We start from the raw sequence: 18,934 nt of genomic DNA on the forward strand, positions 1-18,934 counted from the left end.
TGAGTAAGAAATGTCACAAGAATTGAAAAGAAAAGAGGTTTGAACTAGGACCTTTAGCTTTGATCCATGGGGCACAGGAGAAAAACCATCTTGTCCAGGTGGAATGAACAACTCCCATTTCCCATAATCCATTTTCTTATATGGATGAGAAAATGGATTCCAGCCATCTGTAAAAGGAACATATTATTAAGTGTATTTATCTTAAAATATGCCCTATTAAAATTCAAAGTCATAACAGTATTTTCAATCTTTTTCAGAATACATTTGGTTTTCAGCAATATATAAACAAATACTTTTAAATCAGCTACTACTGCACACTTTCTTTAGGAGAGGTTCAATATGATGTTCACTGGGAAACCATACTCCAATTCTACTTCGACAATTTCTGATTACAGAAAAGGGAAAAAAAATATTCTTGGACAAAATAAAAGCCATCTCCATAAACCATATGCCTAAACCAACTCTGGATATGGATACGCATACTTATAGTTGCTTCTGTTTTGACTAACTGATGTCCTTAATAACACAAAGTATATAAATGAGGAGAATGAGGAAGGAAGCAGCTGACAAACCTGGTAGCAATAACCACAGAACCACTTAAAACTAAATGCTTTGTAACAGCTAATAATGTTAGCCTGAAACGCCACGGTTATAATTAATTAAATCCTGAAGAGGGTTCCCTTTTCATTAAAAGAAACACAAAAACAAAACACATTTACTGAACCAAGCTTAGATTATATAATTCAAGATTCTTCATACTGTTTTGAGTAACTGAATTCTGGAGAGGTGTGAGGTTAGTCATGATGACATGCTTAACCGAATAAATGCCTGCCAAGAAAATTGTGTGCATTTCTATAGATGTTCAAGGTTAGTTCTTATGAATGCAACTAAATATACAGCTTCTGAACTGACTAGCAAAAGGCAATGTAACTATTTCTGAACTAGAAGAAAGTGCTAAGCCAAGCTCCAAAATGACTTCTTATTTTTGCCTTGAAACTTGTCCACCTCACATAGCCCACAGCAACAGCAAATCTCATGTTAACAAGAAACCAGTCAAAACAGAAAACTGAATTGCACCACAATTTCCTTCTTGATGATCTATTCCTATATTTCCTACAGTAAAATGACAGGTGGTTTTCACCTCAAGTACAGAAGCATAAGCAGTCTTCTGCAAGCTCCTATGTATATTAATTATATATAAGACTAAGTATATACTTTAACAGCTGATAAATACTTCTACTAAACATACTAGTGGTTGAAAGTGATTAGAGAAAAACTAGACATGACAGCAAAACTTACTGCCTTGCTCCATGGGCAGCAGCTATTTACACTACTTTGAAACTACTAGCCTACTTGTCTACAGGTTTTGATTGCTGATTTTTGTTAGGTTTTCCACTGTTTTTTGTTTGTTTGTTTTTCTTTTTACTTCTTAGTATGCAGTAGTAGATGCTGAAGAATAAGTTACTTGAATGCTTATTCAAAAAAATAGAGCAACACTTAATATCTAACATGATTCAACATTTCACTGTACATAGCTCTGAAAATACAAGGATTAACCGAAATTCATGTTTTTCATTCTCCAATTTGAATACAGATTTGTGTGCCATTCTGCCTTTTTCCAGGAGGTATAACACTAGAAGTTAGTCCATAAGGAGGATCTCAGTCCCTACAAATGTCAAAGAAGGAGATTAAAAAAAAACAAAAAACTCACATATTCATAATTTGAGCTAAAAAGTTCTTAATATCAGAGTTCTTATTGTCTGCACTATCAATTTTTACTTGTTTTCTGTCCTTGAATATAATTAACTTAAAAGTTTAAGTAGTGGGAATTAGTACTTGTGGTGTTTTGGTTTTGTTTTTTTCTTTCATTTGTTTTTTCTTGTCTTTCAACCAAACGCCTAAGAGATCCACAGATAATACTTAAGGAAGTAAGCTATTATGAGAAAACACCATTATCCATTTATCCACAGCAAAACTAAAAGTCATGAATTGCCTTGTTTTTAAATCACATATCATTAAATTTCAGTTTAAAACTGAAGAGCTGCTATTTTAAGTTTGGTTTGCTTCCTTGTAACAATTCAACCCATCCTCCTTGCAGTAGTTCAATTACTCTTTCCTCTTTATGAAACTGAGCTTTTTTTAAAAAAAAAAAAAAATCTTATTAACAGAAAACCTGATATTCAATTTAAATACAATATGATCGTAAATTTAGTTTGAAACTTTAACCTGTTTGAAAACTTGAAGAAAGGTTAAAGGGATTCAGTTTTAATTAAATGCACCTGTAGCAACCTGACTCTAAATCTTAGGGTTTTGCAACCCAATTTCTCATCAGAATATTATTAAAGCCAAATCATCTGAATTGAATGACAATCTTCCATTCCTCTAGGCTTTTTGAGTACATTATCTTCCCTTTGGGAATGAATACTTTACTACGACTGATGATGAATATGATATATAGGACAAATGCATTTTTTTCCACATTTAAGTGAACTTCTTTTTAATCTTTTGACTTCTTACTGCCACATTTCATTAACACAGATAACCTATTTTAAGTTCTCATTCCTAAAATTCTGCTTCATATGATGTACTACATGAAATATTTTTTAAATGAAATAGGTTTGTTCTTGTGAGCTTATTGTTGTTTTGTTTTTTAACTGTCTTCCCAGTACCAATACATGTACTTCCCTGCAAACTCTACTCCAAGACAGTTTACAATTTATATACTCGTTTTAAAATCTTAGGTATTAATTTCAGTAAGTCTGTTTTCAAAACAGCTGATCTTAGATTACATTGTTTAATTTAGCCCATTACAAAGAAGAAGCCTAAGATGTAGCTGATGGTGCCAGATTGCTAGCAAGAAAGAGAAAAGGAGAATCATGTGTGTTTATAAATGTAAAGTTTAGCTTTTAAAATTCCCTCATGCAGCTGCCTTACAGTCACTATTAACAGCTAGCACCACTGTAATCTAGCAGGAGGTGAACTATAGCCATGAGTTGTTACTGAGTTTTGGAATCAAAAGATGTATCTGATTTTTGTATTAAAATTCACGTGCTATATCAACCTATTTTATCAACATCTACTCAAATTTAAAGACAGGGACTGTTTGAAGGAAAGCTACCCTGTCATTTGTTAGGTCAAATTGTATCAAATGGGACCACAGCTGAAAGTGCTGTTACACAAACCTTTCTGTTCATCTTCTGCATTAAAGATTTCCTAAAAGTAATCACTGTCTACATGCTCAGATTATAAGAGTAAATAGCAGACACAGACCCTTTAATCAAGTTCTTAAACTAAGAAAAAAAAAAGGTGACAATTAAAATAGACACAGTTTAGGCCTGATGTCTGGAAACTATGAAATACTGAAAAAAAAAAAATCTCAAACATATCTAAAAAGTACTGTGAGGGTAATCTACTTAAATTTCTTTCTAACAGTGCACATTGTAGTACAAAGGCTTAACTGCTCTACCACCAGATACTACAGTTAACAGTGTAGGTAGAGAGTTGAACTAGTATTGCAGGATTTAAGAGCAAAAATTTAAGAGTTTGCATAACATGACCTAAGCGTAGCTAGCCTTCTGACAAACAAGCAAATTTATGATTTTGTCTCAAGCTCTATGTAAGTAAATCAATGTCTTCCCAGTTCTCAAACTAAGCAATACAGTTCCTCCGCTGTGATCCTGCCACCTTCCTGTTCTGCCAACACCATCCCTACTTTTCCCAGAAGAGAATAGTACTTTTTCATGAGCACGTTCAATTAGGATTTGATATTACCATTTTGAAGCAGTACTTGTTTCTACACTCTCATGATTAGTTAGAATGACAAAAAGCCTTGGTTCTTGGGCAACACTGCTGTTAGATTAGTAGAGAAGATAAATCAGGTTATTTCACTGTTATTTTCTCCCTCCCTTCACACAATACTACAAAAGCCTAACTGTATATCTTCTTCTTCTGTATATCAAGTAGTTTAGGTATATTCAACTAATGCTGCACTGTGATCAGGCTAGAGTCTTTAGAGAAGTCATTTTATGGATATAAAAATAGAAATACATAATTCTGATACATAATACTGAATTCAATGGAAACACACATTATTAGGTTATTCTAATACGGAAGATTAAGTTACTAAATGCCACTACACTAGCAACACATCATACGTATTTTTGCTATTAGAATTGAACATTTGCCACAGCACTGTTTTTAAGTGAAAAGGATATTGATCTAAAACACAGTGCAAGGGTGCAGTGCAAGGGAGAGGAAATGTTCCTGAAATACTTACTGAAATCACCTGTGAGAAACACTGCTTCTGCACCTGGTGCCCACTCTTTGCAATATACTCCACCATCCACAAATTGGTTAACTCCAAAAGATTTGTAACTTTTTGAAAATTTATTAAGACCTCCTTCGTTGTCATCAATGCCCTTCAAACGTTTGTAGAACAGAGCATACCTTTAAAAAAAAAAAAAAAATAACTGAGACATTTCTCTTTACAGAAATAGAAAATAAATTATCAAACCACAATTTTTTATGGTTGCAATCCAGAAAAAAGTTGCAGTTTCCACTTCTGTTTTCTCCACTTCACATCAAGTCCTTGCACTTTAAGTCTAAGACTCTAAGGAGTCTACAGTTCCTGACTGGCAGTCCAAAAATCCTGGTATTGCAACACAACAAGAGAAATTCACACTCTGAACAGCTTAATACTTTTTCATCTATCTTATTAATACTGAGCAAGGACATCATAGGGAGAATTCCATAGGCCTGGTACATCTATCATGATGAATTTTAATAGACAAACTCTGAATACTGAAAAATCTGCAATACAGCAAATAGCAAGCATGGAGGAAATAGTCTGGCACTGCTTAAACAATTTATCTAGAAAGATCATCAGCAAAACTACGTAGTCCTCTGCCACTGGAACTAGTTGGTGAGAAGTATATACATTTACTTACAGTCAAACTTTAGAGGACAATACAAAATAATTACTTCCATACTTACCCCTGTTAGGGCTAGAAATGCAATAAACCTCTAATGTAAAGTTTGATATTAACAGCTTGGAGTTCTCCTGTCAGACATTCCCAGCAATTCAGAGACACACAATAGCCAGATACTACACAAAGAAGAGGGTTATATTTGCTTCCCCAAGTGTGAGCTACTATGTGAAGAGGCATGGCTAAAGAACTTCAATTGAGAATTTTATTAATGCTATCTGCAAGGTTATTTTATTTGCAATTTAGAAATGTACCAGTGTTCTTCATAAATGGAAAGGAGGCTTCTGAAATGTATAAAAACTGGAAAGAACTGAAGCAAAACCAACTTGTCTGCCTCATTACATTTACTGTATTTTGAAAAAGGAAAAATAAACATTAAAAAAAGCTAACAATATTACAATATTATGCTTCGTTGGTTTAGAAGAAAAAAGAAAAGAGTTACTCTGCCTGTAACATTAGGACTGGTGCACTACTCTCAGATTTGTTTTAAAAGTTTTGTTTCAGAATTGGTCTTCATTATTTCAAAGTAAGGGATCAAAATGTCAATTTACTGGTTAAGCAGAATAACATATTAATTTTGAGTACTATGACCACTTTCAAGGTTAATCTCCCAGCAGGTTTGTATTACAATGTCCACATTTAAAAACAGCAAGATTAAAAAAATGCCTCAGGATTTACTACAGAAAAAACATTTATAACATGTTGCCCATCTACCTGCACCATTCCTTTAAATTTACTCATGAATCTAATCCTCAGAAACACACTGCAAACAACTACTCTGGTAATCAATTTCATTTACACTGTGTATAAGTGTATAACCTATATATACACATCCAGTCAATGGAATTTTAATCAATTCCAATCAGAAATATTTATATCAATAAATAAAATGAAAGTTAAATACAGAAACAGAACAAGCAATTAAAACAGGCTCAGAAGCTCACCATATAGCATTTGGTAACAGAAACATTGTTCCCTACTGAAAGGTTCTATTTGAACAGTAAATGTATTCTAATTTGCTCAGTTTGGGGAAGGAATATAGTTTTTTGTTTTATTTAAAGCTACTCTTTAAATATAGTCATTATACAAGAGCAAAGTGCTTGTGACAGAGAAAGTTCATTCAGACAACTGCTGTGCCATCATTATAGAAATTATGAAAATTGGAACAACTAGTGCCCTCTGTGTTTGTTTTACACGATATTCCAGAAAGCATTCAGTTTTAATTCTGTCAGTGACCTCCTGAAGCGATCAAATATAGGATTATGGGTTGTTTGAAGTTCATGAAAAAGCCACAGGCTTCCAAAATGGATCAATTACTTGTGCTGTGAACTATTCTGAAAAACTCATCTCAGGAGACAAAATGCATCTGGCCACAAAACAAAGTTACCTTCCCTTGAAGATCCTGTAAATCAGAACAGAAGTGTATTTCTCTATCTGCTATAAAGGAGAGGATTCATTTAAGAGCATTCTTGTAATCCAGGTGTAGCAACCTTAAGGTTTTGCTTTCACAGAATCTTCTTTCATTTCTACATCACTGAAACATTTTCATCTTTCAGACTGAAAGCCCAGAATCACACAAAGAAAATGACAGGAAAACCTTTTTGTTTGAACCATTCCAAAGGCTGATATGTTCATTCATGGCACACAAGCGTTAAAAGAGGTGGATATCTGTCTGATCATCACATTTAGCAATCTCCTCTGAATATTACATGTTACCACTGGCAAACATGCACACAAATTTATATGACATATGTAGCTATACAGACTACAACCAGACTGTTAACAGGGAACAATCTGAAGGTGAGAGAATCTTGCAAAATTCTGGACATGTGACAGGAATTGCCAGCAGCATTCAAAGCTAGAAGCCAGGATTAGAAGCCAAGTTCTGCATTCCACCTCTTAAACCTTTATGCCTTCACGAGCAACTGCAAAGTCTCAACAGATTTTTCTACTTCCTTATATTGAAGTTGACACTGAAGAGGTATACTTAAGCATGATTTCAACATTGTGATACTTCGAAAAGTACAACTGTTACCTTTGTGACAAAAATTAAAGAGAAAAGAAAAAAAAAGTTACAAGAAGATCCACGCATTTTCCAGGGCTCTGGTCAGACGTAAGTGGAAGATGTATGCTAGCTCCTTTACTACAGGATCGGGGATGACAAACACGCCAAGTACAGCTGACCAGGACTGCTGTGGTGCATTTCTTGCTCCAGGAATTCTTACAAAAAAGCAAGCTCATGTACTATGATGGGATCATAGGACCACACCAAAGGCTTTTTCAATTCAAATCCCACATCCTTTCAACTCATTTCCATTAAGAGGCCAATGAGTTTTAAGCTAAAAATATCAGAAATTCAGTGTTTTTCTCCAGACTTAATGGAAACAGATTCAGACTGGGCATTACTACACATACAACCAACATGAAATACATTTGGTAACAGACTAGCACTTTCACACCAGCACTCTTTCTTTTCTCCTCTGGTATTTCACAGTGAAGTATGGGTAACCATAAACATAACTTGGAACAGTGTCACAAAAATCTGTTGCTATTATATTCATGATTCGTAAAACTCTGTTGCTTTGATTCCTATGCTTTATATGCAGCCTTGTTTGGAACCATACAATGGGAATGTATGAATTGGCACAGATTTTAACACCTGAAAATATGATATTGCACAGTGACTATCCAGAAAGTAGGTGCCTTGCCAGTAACACAGTTTCATAGAGAATAAAGATGAATGAAAATTTTAAAGATGGTATTAACTCAGGCCATTTTAAAGAGTTCTATTTCATGCAAGCAGCTATCACTTCAAAAGACTCAAATGTTTTGCCTTTCAACTACTTACATAGTGGAAGTATGTAGATGTTAAAAAACAGCTTCTCAAAGCCTATCAGTTCAATGCAAAGCTAGACAACTCTTCCTCAAAGAAATAAATGTACTAGTTATTTTGTAACTGTGATACCTCAATTCCTATCATCACTGACTTAAGTCAACTAGCTAATCCCATTAAAAATGAGAAAAAGACATTTAAAATAGTAATTTCTTTATGGCAAAATAAATAAATAAAATTTAAGTTTCCTCCTTCCCAAACTAAACTGTCTCAGTGAAATATCACTTTTGGCAGAATATTGAAGTTTGATGGCAAGTCGTAATAATGAATTACATCTCCACATAAAGCCCTCAGACCTCTAATTTTTAAAACAATTGGAGGTTTCTACTCCCCTCTAGCCACTTTTTATTATAAAATTTTAAATCTTTGTATTTACACTGAATTTCTTAGGTCTCACAGGAATCTAAATAGAAACTAATATAACCAAAGAGGTGTTGGCAGCATACATAATATCCTCATTTAATCACCATGGTGCTGCACTCTAATATGGCTGCATAATTTCAGAACATTTTTATGCCCACTCTTGCACCTTTTTAGGAAGTCATAATTATTGCAGTTTATAGAGCAGTCAATCAGCCTATTTTAAGACCTGTGGTGTCAACACTTACATTAATCACTTTCATCCCTCTTCTGCTTATGATGTTCACATTTCAGTAGCTGTTCATTTTTAGATTGTTTTTTTTTGTCCACATTAGTTTTTGTGCCATAATTTATTTCCATAATATTGGCCCAATATTAATGCAAATTTATTCAAAACATGAAAGTAAATAGGAGAGACTTTGATGATGATATCTGGCATCCATATGGATAGCCCAATTCTGCAGACACCAAAGGGGAAAGGATATGAAAGAAAACACGCAGTAAGTTGTTCTCTGTAACCAAATCCTCTCATTTCAAAAAAAAAAAAAAAAAAAAAAAAACAAAACAAAAAAAAAAAAAAAAAAAACACACACACCCTTGCAGGAATGTCAGTGTTAAAAATAAAGGTAGAGCCAAAAGGAAAGAAAAAACTCTCAAATACTTCAGTCTGTTATATTTCTTTTTCTTTCTTCTAATGTAGGTATTGCGTCAACAGTTTACAGGCTGGTTTGGCCTGGTTCTGTGACTAGCAGGGCAGAGGAATCTGCAGATCTGCACCTCTAGAAAGGGGAAACAGGGGACCCTGAATAATTAAAACCAGCAGCAACAATCTGAGGAGAAACAGACTAATTTACTAAAAATTGTATCAGAATGCAAGATAATACACTATAATACAATATAATTAAAACTGAAACTAATATCAAATACAATTAGAGAGAGTATCTGAAAGCTATAGGCCTTACACTAATGCTGAGGCGATGCGTGCAGCTGAGATGAGCAGCAGTGAGGAGAGGCCTGACGATTGAAAAAAGAAATGTCAGATGACCTACCAAAGACTTAGATCTGCTCCCCCGAGCAGAAGTGATAGCAGCACAGCTAACAGTCTTCTGTAGTTCTTCTCTTCTGGGACAGGCACCTGGAACTGGAGCATTAACACTAACTCCCAGTGCACTACATGACGCTATGATGTGGAATACCGATAACCAAAAAAATCATAAAACCATTACATATTGGAAGAACTGAAAGATAGAAATAGAGTAGAATGTTTGGGTAATTATTTTGTTTTTGTCCTCTCCTTTAAAACAATAAACCTTATGGAAGTAAAAAACAAAAAAGAAAACAGAACCAGTTTGTTTTGAGATGTCATTTATTCATTTATCCTGTTCATAAACTTATTCCTGAAACCTCTGTGAGGAATGCTAGGTCTTATTTCAAAGCTTCCAACAAACAGGAAAGTCCAAACTGTCACTGTACCACACTTCCACCAACATTATACCATTTACAGATCACCCCTCTATAGGATGATTAAAACTCATCATTCTTAAAGGCTTACTTAAATGAAGACACTTCAAAAATTGGCAAATGAGGAATTGAGGAAAAGTTTATTTTAGCTCAAATAGATTACTACAGTGAGAACAACAGAAAGGATTAATATCTGGTTTTGACTGATATATCAAAAAAGGCTTAGGAGCTACAGTTCCCTTCTGTTATCACAGACAGCCCATCTTTAAGATATTGAAGTCCAAAATTTTTCAATGCTATCATCTACTAGCAGTGACAGGTATCATTTAAAGCGCCTACACTGAATATTTATACAGCAACAGCTTCTTAAAATAAAAAAATAAAACATCCTGATAGCCATGTAAGAAGAGGAACTCTGTATCTGAAGATGTGATGTTAACACTTTGATCACAAAATCCTATACAAAAGCAGCTGTGCATTCTCACTATGTGTTCCTGGAAAGCCAGAGTAGAATTAAACATTTTCCAAGTAGTCGAAGGAGGGACATATGGGAATATTGAACATGATCACAAAACAATCACCATTAATAGTGTCCATCTTTATTCCTTCTACGCCCCCTACCATTTCACAGAAGAAAAAAGGAATGAAAAGATGGAAGTGGAAGCCAGAAATATAGATTCAACATCTCTAAATATTTCAAAATAAAGAACATGGCTATTCACAGATTACTTTTTCCAATATTGCTGCTATTAATTTGCAGATGTAGTTACACTTTCAACAACAGTAAAGTCCATGCAGATAGCTATTGCTATGATTACTGAGTCCCCACATGTCAATTTCTCATTTAATCAATAATTTATTCTCATACACTGTCCTCATTTAGCTTCTTGTAAGGGAATAGCCTGAAAGAAGACAGGAGAAAGACAGAAAATTCTTCCCAAATGAGATTTCTGCAGTACAACAAATTGAGCACAACTTGCAGAGCGTGGCAAAAACAAATTCCTTTTTCTTTCTTCAGCAGTTTTGGTCACTAGTGAAAGGATATCAAAACAAAAGTATTTTATTTAATTTTATTCTCCACCTCCCCTTACTCATCTTTCTTTCATCTAATCATAGTATAAGACTCATAGAATCATGGAATGGTTTGGGACCTATAAGATCACCTAGTTCCAACTCCCCCACCATAGGCAGGAACCTCCTTCTAGACCAGTTAGCTCAAAGCCCTATCCAGCCTGGTCTTGAATGCTTCCAAGGAGCAGATATTCACAACTTCACTGGGCAACCTGTTCCAGCATCTCACCACCCTCACAGTAAAGAATTTCTTCCTAACATCTAATCTAAGTCTACCCTCTTCTAGTTTAAAACCATTTCCCCTCATCCTGTTGATGCATGCCCTTATTAAAAAGTCCCTCCCCAGCTTTCCAGTAGGCCCCCTTCAGATACTTGAAGGCCACTATCAGGTCACCTTACAGCTTTCTCTTCTCTTGGCTGAAGAACTCCAGCACTTTCAGCCTGTCATCATAGGAGAAGTGCTCCAGCCCTCTGCTCATCTTTGTGGTCCTCCTCCAGACTTGCTCCAACAGCTCAGTGTCAGCTTGTGTTGGGGGCCCCCAGAAATGGACACAGTACTCCACCAGGTGGGGTCTCACAAGAGCAAAATCGCCTCCCTTGACCTGCTGATCACACTTCTCTTGATGCAATCCAGGATACACTTAGCCTCCTGGGCTGCAAACACAAACTGACAGCTCACACTGAGTCTTTCATCAACCGCCATTTCCAAACCCTTCTCCTCAGGGCTGCTCTCCAGCAGGTAAGTACTGCTATTTCAGGACAAAAAATTAACTGCACTGTAAACTAGATCAACTTCATAGTTTTAGATGACTGACTTGCACTATCTGAAGAGAAAGATATGGTTAACCCATTTAAATGTTAAGTGTATTCATTTACATTTGAACATCATGTAACCCTTGAAGTGTCCAAAGAATTCCAGGAGTGTATGCTTTAAAATTACAAGATACCAACGGGTGACCTTTAAAGAGACAAAGTCTGTCATTTCACTTTGTTTTTCTAAGCATTACAAGTAAAGATTTTGTTTCTGAAATCATGATCACTGTCTGTGGGTGGCTAAATCAGAGATTCCAGCAATAATTATTAAAAATCTTCATTATACAAATACTTTGCCTCTTTATCTCAAAAAAAAATCTCAAAGCAATGTAACATCTATTTTCAGCTACAAATGGAAGATTTCACAGATTGTCCAATGATAATCAATTTATATTAGGTGTCACACAAGTAATTTGGATATACAGGTATTCCAATAGGAAACTTACACAGTTAAAACATTTGTTACTATTCCTACCACTAAGGGAGTGCTCAAAATTCAAGATCTGGTTCCTCCTCACAAAAAGAAAGTTTCAAAAGCAGCTTTTTTCTATTTTTTTTTTTTTTATCTAGTCTGCAAATAACGAATGCCAACATGGAGAACACAAGTAAATGCACTAACTTAAGTATCTTTGCTACATCTCTCCAGATAGAATGATACTGTAATACTGGAAGCTACATAAGAAATGGAAATAGAAAAAAAAGTTAAAGCAGCAGAAAAAAAATCCACAACACCTTAATTCAGTCAAAATTCTCAGGCATCTTCCATAGTGAGTAAAGGGATACAAAAACCCAACTCACCTTGGATGTTCCATTACTTCAATATAAGGAGATAGCACAGCTTTATGTCAAACTAAATGCAGTATCTTAAACATTAGGAAGATACCTGCTTGGGATAATTAATGAGTAATCATTTGCTCTATTAAAACTTATTCATACCCGACAAAATAACTAATGAAGCATAAGCTTTTTTCAAGATATAATGCAGTGATTTGCAAGTCGAGGCCTAACAACACTATGCAGCCTGTTTCATGAGCACAAACTATAAAAATTATCAGAAAATAAAGAGCAACTATAAAGGTTTTCTTGGCATCTTATCAGCAGCTGCTGTTTCTCACTAACTAAACTAGTTTCTCACTAGTCTTAGTGAAGACTAATAAACTAGAAATTTAATAAAAACAAATTTCAGCAGTATTTTAGCAAGATTATTTGCCGACATATTCAGGCACAGAGCTTTCTGCACAGTAAGAAGACAGTTGACAAATGTCTCATAACAAACATATATATTGCTTGATTCAGAACCAAATGCAAGAGCAATTACAAAGTGTATCAAATCCAAACTTAATGCAATCATTTAATATTAATTGCTCCTCTGAATTACCTAAACCAATCCACTTGTAAGAACACCGTTCATCACAATATTTAGAGGTTTCCTTACTTAAATCTCATGTGTTGATCTCACCCCCTTCAGTTTAATTAGAAACACCTGGACGCATCTCAAAGTAAGTATAGCAAACCACTAATGTTTTGAAGGAGGAAGTGGGAAGTCTAGAGAATTAGTTAAAGACATCAAGTTGAGTGAGAGAGAAAAGCATAGAAATACTTCAGCATTAACATTCTTCCTACGAGTAAGCTATTTTACATTTTTAGAGATTAAAATTATACAATTTTTTGTTTAAAAATTTAAAGACACTCCCAAATGACAGCCTCCTCCAAGATACTAACAGCATTACATCTTTTCGGAACAAAACGGCTGTGCATACTCTGCATATGCCAAAGCACGGAAACCAACTTCCCCATCACGAAGGAACAGTCTGAAGAAACACTAGTTTGCAATTACTGTCTAAAAGCTCAATTTTGTGACTTTACATACAAATGAAAAAGTATAAATTTAGTAATAGTGTTCTTTATTTTGTTTTACACATCTAAATAGTTGGCAGTTAAACACTTCAGTTATCAGATTTCTCCATTTCATAGTCATCATCTCACTATCTCTGCAAAGTAATCTTAATTATGCATAAATTATGCTCCAAAAAAAATTCTACTGTAAAACTTTGGATGCCATCTTAATAGAGAAGCAAAATAATTTGAGGTAGTGCTTTTTAGATTAACATAATTAGAGAGAAACTCCATAGTCAAGCAGAAAGCTGTAGGAATGTAAAGAGATTTCTTTCTCGAAATCAGCAGACTAAGACTGTGTTAGCTCATGTTTCATATTACACAAGAGAAAATAAACTGAAAGGTCAGTTGAACAGTTACAGCATTGCCCTTTTCCAAGGTAATCAGCAGAGCATGTAGCAGAGACGTGAACATGAGCGTGACTGGAAAGACGGGTGCTGATGAAGCAGTGCTGCCACAGGCACATGGGACACAACACACTCCCCACGTGGCACTCCACAGGCCATACTTCTGCAACTCTGCTTTATCACTTTTATTTCAAATTAGCGTTCTTGCTAACCATTCAGGTTTTCATATTGCCAAACACACCGGAATAACTAAATGCTTAACATTAATCATGTTCCCAGGTAAATTACAGGGAAATCAGTTATTGGTTTGTTTGTAATAGGGACCCAATACAGTCAAAAAAATAATTTATCTGGAGTACTAATGCATTTTTAAGTACAAAAACTCTTGTTATTCAGTATTATTTAACCACAAACTGTAGAGCTCTACTCCTCCTTGCCTCCCCTCACACAAAATAGCTCATTTTTTCCTTTCAGTAAAAACGCATTGCTAGAAAGCTCCAAAATCATTTTTACTATTTATATGCTTAAACCCTCCCCCCCCCCCCCCTTAAGCTGGAGATAACTCACTCAAATGAGTTATTGATCAGAATGAATTTGTACATAACACCATACCCATTCCCATTTGATCCTATCATCAATGATTTCTAAGATACTTCCTTCATATTAACAGATACCAAAGTTAGTTAACGGGGAAGTTAAAAAACAGAGGCAATGATTCCCATAGCACTAGCACCACACTGGAATCAAAACACAGTCCAAAAGCAGAAGTCACAGCAGAGGTTTCAGAAAAAGCCACAGGAACTTTTTAGAAAAAAAATTATAATACAATTTTTGCTAGACAAGAAGTACTACATCATGAAGGTCTTAATCAACCTGAAAGCATCAGTCAGTCCCACTCTTAATGCAGTTACCCACATGGTAAGAATCTGACCATTTGTGCCCTATGAGCTTTAAACATTCTGCACATTGTGACAGGATAATGTGGACTTCAGTAACTATTTCATTTCATTTTAGTTGTTAAAAAGAAGCCATTTTCAATGTATTTTCTTTTTTATTAGCTTTCCATAGCAGTAAACATAAAAAGCCATCTGTTTCTTCTCAAATTTGGATTCAAAGTATGTTGCATCAGTTTGGCTTTCATACTCTTAGAAATACTGCAAGTAATTTTAATTGGCATAAATGAAGCTCAACACAATACTAAAAATGATTTATCCTTTTAAACAACCCCCAAGAAATTAAGAATGAAAAGATTTGATTGGCTACCAAATTTTTGGCCTGCCAAGCTTCTAAGTCAAAGTCACTCTCCATTATTTCAAACAAAACATTGGATATTTATCATCACATTAGCCTCCCAACCTGCTTTAGAGGACACATTACACAACAACAACCTGAATATCCTAACGGTTGGCTTTCATAAACCTTACTTCGTTTCCTATTAAAACCTGCTCAAAAATTAAAAGCAAACTCTTAATATATCAAATCTAGTGGGCTGTATATTCAACTAGTTTACAACCTGAAAGTCAAGCCAGAAAGGCAAGCAGAAGTCTTGTCATCCACTGACAACCACAGAGCAAACAAAAGTCTTATTTACAGAGATGTTTCTTCATAGAGAAACATGTCAAGCTGTGGCTTGAACAGATATAAATAGCCAGAGTTGTCAAAAAAGTTGGTTAGAGGAAGGGCACCCACAGTTGTGCCTGGGTACCATACTATAGCAAATGTTGTTCACTGCAACACTTTTCCTCTCATCTAGTGTAAAACCTACATACTCAACACATTTAATAACCCTTTGAATCACAGAATCATTCGGGTTGAAAAAGACCTCTAAGATCACCCAGTCCAACCACCAACCCATCGCCATCATGCCCACTAAACCACATCCCCATGTTAAACATCTATACATTTCTTGAACACCTCCAGTGGCAGTGACTTTACCAGCTCCAGCCTGTACCACCAGTACCAGCAAGCAGTTGCTCAGGAGCTGAGCCCCACACTCAGAGCAACCCCACACTACCAGTCTTCTGGGTGCCCAAGCAGCCACTGAGTTCCCGCCACATCTTGCTGCTCATTGAAACTGGAGCATTCCACCGTCTACTTGCAAAAACTGACAATTAACACCAGTAATTTGTTTGCATTCAATCTTCCTGCAAGTGCATTGATTTTTGTCTACAAAAAGCACTAAACCTTACCACTTCAGCCTCAATTTTGAGATATGCATGTATACAAACTGAAAAAGCATTCTGTTTTGCTTTCACAGAGAAACAGCTTTATTCCCAACGTAGTTTTTATTTCCTAGCCTTTAAGTTCTTAATATCCCATTCTTAGATTACCTCTCTGTATTTTAACATTGCAAAGAAAACCTCACAATACTCCAGAAATGCAAACATTATTTTACATATAAAGCATAGATAGAAAAACAGCTATTAAATATGAGATGGGAAGAAAGGTATACTTTTGCTTTTCTGGTTGACCAATGTAGCAGTTCAATCAGTCTTCACTGGTTGGATCAATAAGTCTTTTCTATTTAGGCTCAGTGGCTCTACACAACAATTCATACTGACTGCAGATTCAACTTGCCAAGCAAACCTGGTCTGCTTGCTAGGTTCCCTGTTATGCCAATGAATAGTAGCCCTTTTAGAATAGATTTTTAAGGAACAAAGTGTTTCTTTCAGAGACTGTAAGATCCTAGAGGGATTTGGAGCTGGAGAAGAGGAACACCACAGAACTCCTTTATCTGCTAAGTAATTATGACAGCCTTAGGCACCTTAGGAGAAGCACCACACCATCTTTACAGCATGAGTTTGCCTATATTTTATTATTAACTGACTTCACTGTAGAGAAGATCAATTAAAAAAAAGCCAAGCAGTCAAACGTTTGTACTGTATACAATGCAAAATGCTCATAATTCAGTATCAGTAAACTAGAAGAACAATTAGACCTTGGGTATTTCAGAAGTATTTATAACTAGCCCCAGCTAATCAAGCCTGTTCCCAAGGAAGATAAGCAATCAAGAAGCATGCATTTAACTATTCACAGAAGCAGTCTACAATACAAAGACGTGCTTCATTCACAATCAAGCATTCTCACTCTAAAAAGCTCTTCCAAACTTTGGCAGCAAGGAACACAAAGCTGAGAAATACAGGCCATTAAGTGAGTTGTACCATCATCTGGAGAGGCATGAACATCAAATTCACAGTATTAGCCTGAATATTCACACCTCTTTAGAAAACAGAAGAGAAACAGAAATATGGAGTCTGACTGTTACTCTGAAACTTTGTGTGCCCTTAACAATCTTTTTACTGGAATAAAAGTACATGAGATGTTGCATGTCAAAAATCTGTTAAGGACTTCATAACTGCAGAGTGAGCACGACTCAACAGCTGTTGGATTCATCTCAACCACATCCATTTCCACTGGATTGGAGCTCTGAAGGACATGACAGCTTTGAAGACATCTGAGCCTTCTGATCATGGCTGTATTTGAAGCTACTAGAGACAGCTTGATAATCATAGCAGTCACTGCTACTTTGCAGCCTCCAAGCATACACTAGTTGCTTGTCTGTAATTCAACTTCCTTGTCACTGCGTTGGAAAACTTATGGTTCAAGTATTGAATTGATAAAGAAAGTTGTAAACCTTTAGATAACTAATAGAGCACTACTTTTCAAGACTCACAAACCAACCACTGTACATATGGCTCAAGTGAGACACTGACACTTACATCAAAGTCTTCAACAGCTCAAGCGATGAAGTAGCTTGGAACACACAAAAGTCACTTGAAGCTATCAACAGGATAAGTAAGAAGAAAAACCCTAACTCCACCAGCATGCATGTGCACACACATACACAAACACACACACCTCCCCTCAGAAAGCCTTGTATTGCCAGGCTGAGTCACTCTGACTTGCTGCACAGCATCATCTTTTGAACAGGGCTACTGAGAAAGCTTCAAAAGAAAAAAAAAAAAAAAAAAAAAGAAAAAAAAAATCACGCAAGTATTAACACTAACACTAGGAGTTACGAATACAAGATTAACATTCTGTCTATTGGGTGGATGAAACCTATTTTTACAGTTGCATATTCTTCCCATCTGCTTGGACTCTGCTAGTACCTGCTTCAGACAGTGCATAAGTTAGAGAAGACATTCATGACAAGTTTCGACAAAAGCTTTATTCACACAGAACCTCTTGTATCAAAAATTAGTTCTGTAAGTATTCACTTCAGAAGGATGAAGTTAAACACCACAAAGGTTGGGCAACATAGTAACTGACAACACATTGAAAAGAACTTCCTCTTCAGTAATTTTCCACTCCAACTATGACATCCTATGGCTACTTCTCTCCTGTAGAGAAATGTAGACAGCACTGGCATATCTGCTTGATAAATTCTATTTCAAAGTACCTCTCCATCTCTGAAGTACAAACTATAAAAAAGCAGTGCACTATACATACATGCACCTTCAGTCAAGAGTATGTTATTTTTTAAGTATTTACACTAGGTACTTAAACAAGCATTCCTTCTTCCTCTCTCTCCCAACTGCAGCAGGTAGAAGCAAACATACAAGTACTATCTTCTTTGGAACTAAGCCCAGGGAAACACCGCTAGCTCCAATTCTCAAACTGGAGAGCTGCCAACATAAAGCCTGCCAAGCCTACCAAAGTCAAGTGGCCAACAGGTTAGCCTCACAGCTTCAGTCAGCACAGCCTCCTTGCATCAGGCCAGCAGCCGCAATAGCAAAGGAGGAAAGAAGTCATCCTAGAGCTCTGTTCACGGTTCATCAGGAATTTGATCTTTTGATTTAAGAGTTAGGTCTTCAGCATAAAGCTGGTATAGACTTCTGAGGCATCATGGAATACTTCCATCACAATATATTAATTATATCAGAGTAGCTAAGGAACTTATTATTCTATATACATATGCCAATTGTTTAAAACTGCCCCAGAAATTCTACACTTCAACCCTTTATTCCTATTCTGAAGAGCATGGAAGGCCAAACATGCCTCAGCATCCAGAGCTGTGAATTCACACACTGTCAATTATAAGTCTCCAATTGTCATTTGAACTGGTATAAGATGTAAGATTAAGGTGAAATGTATGCAGAATTGACATA

The 18,934-nt window shown here is 35.7% G+C and overlaps 1 protein-coding gene across 1 annotated transcript in view; it reads right to left on the reverse strand.

Moving 5' to 3' along the window:
• GBE1 (1,4-alpha-glucan branching enzyme 1) overlaps window positions 1–18,934 on the reverse strand; it is a gene marked incomplete at both ends in the record, with an annotated part of 147,284 nt that overhangs the window by 108,261 nt on the left and 20,089 nt on the right. The window contains 2 exons of the mRNA XM_079549548.1: window positions 52–167; window positions 4,277–4,446. Coding sequence (XP_079405674.1) covers window positions 52–167; window positions 4,277–4,446 — 286 coding nt within the window. The remainder of the gene's footprint in view (window positions 1–51; window positions 168–4,276; window positions 4,447–18,934) is intronic.

The sequence above is a fragment of the Tetrao urogallus genome (genome assembly GCF_951394365.1).
Source record: "Tetrao urogallus genome assembly, chromosome: 1".
NCBI classification, from domain to species: Eukaryota; Metazoa; Chordata; class Aves; order Galliformes; family Phasianidae; genus Tetrao; species Tetrao urogallus.